At 44.0% G+C, this 7,500-nt stretch overlaps 1 protein-coding gene across 1 annotated transcript in view; it reads right to left on the bottom strand.

The window, feature by feature from the left end:
* mapk3 (mitogen-activated protein kinase 3) overlaps nucleotides 1-7,500 on the bottom strand; it is a 17,222-nt gene that overhangs the window by 3,836 nt on the left and 5,886 nt on the right. The window contains exons 3-6 of the mRNA XM_062526703.1: nucleotides 7,043-7,232; nucleotides 3,144-3,260; nucleotides 2,700-2,814; nucleotides 1-115 (exon numbers count right to left, since the gene is read on the bottom strand). The exon at nucleotides 1-115 is cut by the window's left edge and continues 17 nt beyond it. Coding sequence (XP_062382687.1) covers nucleotides 1-115; nucleotides 2,700-2,814; nucleotides 3,144-3,260; nucleotides 7,043-7,232 — 537 coding nt within the window. The remainder of the gene's footprint in view (nucleotides 116-2,699; nucleotides 2,815-3,143; nucleotides 3,261-7,042; nucleotides 7,233-7,500) is intronic.

A 7,500-nucleotide genomic window follows, 5' to 3' on the forward strand; every position in this document is an offset into this window, starting at 1 on the left:
GGGAAGAGTTTGTTCCAGGGGATCTTGGGCTTCTGGGGCAGAGACTGCAGGTAGTTTCTGGCCTTCATGTTGATGATGCAGTTCAGGTCCTCCTGAGAGGGGGAGCCCAGGATGCCTACACACACACACACACACACACACACACACACACACACACACACACACACACACACACACACACACACACACACACACACACACACACACACACACACACACACACACACACACACACACACACACACACACACACACACACACACACACACACACACACACACAGAGAGAGAAGAAGAGTGGTCAGGTATAGTGTCCCATCTCATATTCAGAATAGGGGTATTTGCCCTTTTTGCTGTAAGAATCGACTTCTTAAATATTTAGATCTATTTGTGGGAGAATTCGTTTCTCATCTCAGTAAATCAATAGGAGAATGTTCAGGAAAAGACACCACACACACACACGTCTCTGAATTCAGCACACACACACCTCTGAATTCAGCTGAACACAAGCTAAGGTAGTTAGTTAATTGCCCCTTACCCTGCATGTGCTTAAGATAGGGTAGTTAGTTAATTGCCCTTACCCTGCATGTGCTTAAGCTAGGGCAGTTAGTTAATTGCCCTTACCCTGCATGTGCTTAAGATAGGGTAGTTAGTTAATTGCCCTTACCCTGCATGTGGTTATGCTAGGGTAGTTAGTTAATTGCCCTTACCCTGTATGTGCTTAAGCTAGGGTAGTTAGTTAATTGCCCCTTACCCTGTATGTGCTTAAGCTAGGGTAGTTAGTTAATTGCCCTTACCCTGTATGTGGTTATGCTAGGGTAGTTAATTAATTGCCCTTACCCTGTATGTGCTTAAGCTAGGGCAGTTAGTTAATTGCCCTTACCCTGTGTGTGCTTAAGCTAGGGCAGTTAGTTAATTGCCCTTACCCTGTGTGTGCTTAAGCTAGGGCAGTTAGTTAATTGCCCTTACCCTGTGTGCTTAAGCTAGGGTAGTTAGTCGTTAGTTAAAGTGTAACTCCGACGAAAATTGACCAAAGAGTGTTTTCCTGAAAGAAAACTAAGCCGTGGAGACCATAGACATGGAGACGGTAGACTGTATATATAGTCTATGGTGGAGACGGTATATATATCTATGGTGGAGACGGTATGCTTCAGTGTTTTACATCGTCAAGCACTACAGAGCCAGCACTGGCGTGAGCTAGAGAGCAAAAGCACAAACTGTGGATTAGTTAAGGGCAGTGAGCCAAACTATTTCAGAAGAGCTTTTTTAAAGCAGCAATATTGCTCAAAACGGCTACAAACCTTGCTGTGCTTTAGCTTGCTACGCATAAAACAAAGCAACAACAATGTGGTTCAGAAACCAGGAGCCTCCCTTTACCAGCTCCTCCCTTTACCAGCTCCTCCCTTTACCAGCTCCTCCCTTTACTCCCTTTACCAGCTCCTCCCTTTACTCCCTTTACCAGCTCCTCCCTTTACCAGCTCCTCCCTTTACTCCCTTTACCAGCTCCTCCCTTTACCAGCTCCTCCCTTTACCAGCTCCTCCCTTTACTCCCTTTACCAGCTCCTCCCTTTACCAGCTCCTCCCTTTACCAGCTCCTCCCTTTACTCCCTTTACCAGCTCCTCCCTTTACCAGCTCCTCCCTTTACCAGCTCCTCCCTTTACTCCCTTTACCAGCTCCTCCCTTTACTCCCTTTACCAGCTCCTCCCTTTACTCCCTTTACCAGCTCCTCCCTTTACCAGCTCCTCCCTTTACCAGCTCCTCCCTTTACTCCCTTTACCAGCTCCTCCCTTTACTCCCTTTACCAGCTCCTCCCTTTACCAGCTCCTCCCTTTACCAGCTCCTCCCTTTACTCCCTTTACCAGCTCCTCCCTTTACTCCCTTTACCAGCTCCTCCCTTTACTCCCTTTACCAGCTCCTCCCTTTACCAGCTCCTCCCTTTACCAGCTCCTCCCTTTACTCCCTTTACCAGCTCCTCCCTTTACCAGCTCCTCCCTTTACTCCCTTTACCAGCTCCTCCCTTTACTCCCTTTACCAGCTCCTCCCTTTACTCCCTTTACCAGCTCCTCCCTTTACCAGCTCCTCCCTTTACCAGCTCCTCCCTTTACTCCCTTTACCAGCTCCTCCCTTTACCAGCTCCTCCCTTTACTCCCTTTACCAGCTCCTCCCTTTACCAGCTCCTCCCTTTACCAGCTCCTCTCTTTACCAGCTCCTCTCGAAGGGACATCCATCTAGGGTGATTACGTGACGTGAGATTGCCCCTTAGCTGGGGTAGGTAGTAGGTAGTTAATTGGCCCTTAGCTGGGGTAGGTAGCTAATTGCCCCTTAGCTGGGGTAGGTAGGTAGTGAATTGGCCCTTAGCTGGGGTAGGCCGATAGGGTAGTTAATTACCCAGTACGTGATTAAGATCGGGTAGTTAATTACCCAGTACGTGATTAAGATCGGGTAGTTAGTTACCCAGTACGTGATTAAGATCGGGTAGTTAATTACCCAGTACGTGATTAAGATAGGGTAGTTAGTTACCCAGTACGTGATTAAGATCGGGTAGTTAATTACCCAGTACGTGATTAAGATAGGGTAGTTAATTGGCCCTTACCCAGTATGTGATTAAGATAGGGTAGTTAATTACCCAGTACGTGATTAAGATAGGGTAGTTTATTACCCCGTATGTGATTAAGATAGGGTAGTTAATTGGCCCTTACCCAGTATGTGGTTGAGTTGGTCCAGGTAGTGTTTGCCAGGGAAGATGGGTCTGTTGGACAACATCTCAGCCAGAATGCAGCCCACTGACCAGATATCAATAGACTTGGTGTAGCCCTGTTTTGAAAACAACGTTAGACACACACACACTCTCACACACACACACACAGATATCAATGGACTTGGTGTAGCCCTGTTTTAGAACACACCATTAGACACAGACAGACAGGCAGTGTGTGTGTGTGTGTGTGTGTGTGTGTGTGTGTGTGTGTGTGTGTGTGTGTGTGTGTGTGTGTGTGTGTGTGTGTGTGTGTGTGTGTGTGTGTGTGTGTGTGTGTGTGCGTGCGTGCGTGCGTGCGTGCGTGCGTGCGTGCGTGCGTGCGTGCGTGCGTGCGTGCGTGCGTGCGTGCGTGCGTGCGTGCGTGCGTGCGTGTGTGTGTGTGTACCTTGGAGTTGAGCATGATCTCCGGAGCGCGGTACCAGCGGGTGGCCACGTACTCGGTCAGGAAGCCGGTGTGGTCATGCTCTGGGTCGGCTATCCTGGCCAGGCCGAAGTCACAGATCTACACACAGAGAGACATTACATTACATTACTTTTACGTCACTTTACAGTGTTTCCCCCAGAAAATGTGTTAGTTAAGGTGGTGTCTGTCCAGGGGAAGGGGGCGTCGCCGTAGCGTCCCCGCCGCATCGCCGCCACTGCCCTACGATGGGGGGGGGGGCTCGAGACCGTTGGTTTAACTGCAGCCGAGACCGAGTGACAACGACCGAGTCTTTTAGGAAGCAAGTCTGAGTCGAGACCGAGTCTTAAAGGACTCAAGGCCGCATCAAGACCAACCAAAGAAAGGGGTTTTCATAATTTACATCACCAAGGATCACAGTTCAATTCCCAAAGGGTAGAGAGGGGATTGTTGGCTACAGGAGCAGTCTAGCACACACTTGTCTAAATAACTTCTTTTCTGATTTACTTGAAGACAAGGAGGTCAGCTGAAGTAAAAATTTAGTAGGCTGTCAGCATTTCATTAATGTTGAAAATATTGAATTTTGACACTAATGACAGCAATATACCTGGATTTCACATTCATTGTATCAGATGTATCAGCAACCAATTAAACATCATTAACACAATTTAGACAATATTATACCTTAAAAGTGTAAGTTTACAACTCCAATACAGGGCCTTTTGTATCTTTCAAAACCTTTGCACTGCTCAGCATAGCACCATAGGATATATTTTAAAGCCAGTCAATATTATAATATTCTATTAAAACCAAGAATATTTGTAATGGTGGATATTTTAGAATATACCATGAAATAAAGATGAAACTGTATGAAAATGTAACATTGCGACTGTATGGTAAAGTTAGTGAATTGTGATTTAGTAGCCTAAGCTGCAATTCTTTGATTGAAGCTGTATATTGTGCGTGCCTGTTGCTCATATAGCCTAAGAGAGCCGGAACGTTTTTAATGCTTTTTAAAACATAATTAGCGAGATCGTACCGCATTGAACGCTAATATTTTGTCACTAGCAACCAAATCTGTCATCTGTCAAATAGCCTACAGTTGCATGTTCAGCTCTGAACAAAAACATTCAGGAGTTATTTCAGCAAAACCGAAACGTGCGTCCCCGTCCCGCCCGGTCGGGATGAATGAAACTGGCATGGGAGACAAGAGGCTACAGTTTGAAGTTTAAACTAGCCTGTGTAAACCTCAGACAATTTCAGTATTTTACAACACGTGAATGAATAGCCGTCACAAGTTGTTGTTAGCTGTAGGCTAGATGGCACAAGTGTTTGTCACAACAAATTACAAGATGCAGTGGGCTATGCCTATGCATTAGTAGACGAGTGATAAAAAAAAAAAAAAAAAGATAAAGCGCTCAAAAGTGTTATGCCGCTCATCCCACACATTTGGTAGATTCAACGGAGAACCATTCCTGTGAGAGTCGTCAAATCTAGCTAGGTTTAGGCTATTTGTGTTCGCAGTCACTGTGAGATATGCGTGGCAGTGGAACCATCAAATAGGCCAACTCGATTTGAAAGTTTCTTTTTTTTATGCGTTCTACAGAGAAGGGAGACTAGCGGCTACGGTTTGGAATGACAGGGAGAAAACATGACAGAGTAATACGGCGAATATCACTATACATAATATATTTATTTATTTATTTATTTATTGAAGACGCTAGTTAAGGCGGCAGCCCTGTGTTATTAAGGCGGCCGCCTTAGCAGGAAAGCGCTGCGGGAAACCCTGCTTTATAAAACATTACATTACATTACTTTTAAGTCACTTTATAAAACATTACATGACGTTACGTTACAACACATAATGTTACGTAACGGTACAACACGTAGCATTATACTACGTTACATTATAAAACATTATGTTACGTTTAGTGCTGCCGCGATTAATCGACATAATCGAACTAATCGATTATGAAAATGAGTCGATGCCAATTTTTTTAGTCGACTAATCGTTTTGCCATTGACCCCCTATTTATTTTTGGTCTCCCGTCTCTAACGGCTGTAATGTTATTAATTCTGTTATTAACTCTACAAAAGTAGGCTGATATTGATATGAGCATATCTATATCTATGGCTACATGTCATGTTTGGCCCTTCAGTTGAGTTAAAAATAAAATGGACACAAAAAAATAACGAAAACTTGATTTAAAAAAAAAAAAAAAAAATAGTTGTTTAGATTAGTCGACTAATCGAAGAATTAGTCGAAAGATTAATCGCTAGAAAATTAGTCGTTAGTGGCAGCACTAGTTACGTTACGATACGATACAACACATAACATCACATCACGTTACGTTAAGTTCTAAAACATTAAATTACGTTACTTTAACACATTACATTACATTACGTTATAAAACATTATGTTATGTTACAAAACATAACATTACATTATAACATGTTACGTTACATTATGTTACATTACAATACATTACGTTCGTTAAGTTATGTTACGTTATGTAATTCAAACAACATTTCTAGGAAAATATATAAAAAGGTAAAGTGCACTAAGAATAAGTGCATCGAGAGTGCTATTTCAAACAGTCAAGTGTCAGTTTCAGTCAGGTGTATGTATGTGTGTGCCAAGAGCCAAGAGATTCCCACCCCTACGTGTGTGTGTGTGTGTGTGTGTGTGTGTGTAAGCCCACATTATGGTTATGGATATTATTTACTTGCAGAGAGGCAGGTTGCTAAGCCCACATTATGGTTATGGATATTATTTACTACAAGTTTACAAGTAATAATGTACAAGTAAGTACAGTATTTCTACCCCAGCTTGGTACAGTGTTGGTATACTGTTAGTATCCTGTCGTTTTAGTAGCTAGTATCCCTCTCTACTACAAGGCATACTGCACTGAAAATGTGCTAGGACTTATTTTGATCAGGGTTCTAGAGTTCTGAGAATACAGAGAGAATTGTCAGCAGCTCGGTGGACGTATCAAATAAACTTCTAAAGCAAACGCTACCAAACCATTCGTACGATCATGATCTAACCCAATTATCAATTATCTAACATAGTGTCTTGTTGCCTGATGTTCAGCTATTGACGCTTACCATTCAAAGCTTGCTAGTTAATATTGTTAAATTAGCTTAAATCAGTTTTCAACTAAATTAGATCTAAATAGCCACACAGAAATGTCTTCGTTCAGACGTTTGTTTATTTACTAGGTACTGAAGTTCTGTATACTGAACGTCTTTCTGACGTTGTGACCTGTTTGTAAGTCCAGCGAGAGACACAAAGTTGGATGCTCAATAAAACTTTTGATTTATTAACAACAAAACAACTGAAATTAATAGTTCATTATCAATCGTCTTTCTCGCAGTATGACAACTTCTGACGCTGTAGTTACTCTGCATTTCTGATTGGATGTTGGCAGCACAATCAACTCCACTGATTGGTTCATTGATGAAGGCACTTCGGTGGAGGAGCTTCCACTCCCATGCTATTCACCAGCCGTGGGGGTCTGGAGGAGGAAGATCCTCTCTGTGCAGTCGTTTTCCATTCCGCTAGCGGTCGCTTTCACAAATGTGACTGATTTAAGTGACATTGCGTTTGAAAAGCGATTAGCTCTATGTTGTTTTGATTAGGGAGTTGGTTAAATGTATGTACATTTTATCATTTCAATTTCCCTGAAATGTTTAGGGAGGATTGTCCTCAATGTCGAGGTCCAGCCTGTGAGTGTGTGTGTGTGTGTGTGTGTGTACCTTGAGGTCACAGGTGGTGTTGATGAGCAGGTTGGAGGGCTTGAGGTCGCGGTGCAGCACGTTGGCGGAGTGGATGTGTGTGTGTGTGTGTGTGTGTGTGTGTGTGTGTGTGTGTGTGTGTGTACCTTGAGGTCACAGGTGGTGTTGATGAGCAGGTTGGAGGGCTTGAGGTCGCGGTGCAGGACGTTGGCGGAGTGGATGTACTTGAGGCCGCGCAGGATCTGGTACAGGAAGTAGCAGATGTGGTCGTTGCTCAGCTGCTGGGTCTTCAGGAGCTTGTACAGGTCCGTCTCCATCAGGTCCTGCACGATGTAGCTACACGCACGCCGTCAAGGACACACACACACACACACGCCGCACCACCAAACACACACACTACATCTGTCCGTCTATGTGTGTGTGTGTGTGTGTGTGTGTGTGTGTGTGAGAGAATTGAAGGAGATAATGTGTGTATGAGAGTGAACATGCATAGGCGAGAGAGAAATAATAACAGCATTACATGGCGCGCGCGCGCGCACTCACACACACACACACACACACACACACACACACACACACACACACACACACACACACACACACA

The sequence above is a fragment of the Sardina pilchardus genome, chromosome 22 (assembly GCF_963854185.1).
Source record: "Sardina pilchardus chromosome 22, fSarPil1.1, whole genome shotgun sequence".
Lineage (NCBI taxonomy): Eukaryota > Metazoa > Chordata > Actinopteri > Clupeiformes > Clupeidae > Sardina > Sardina pilchardus.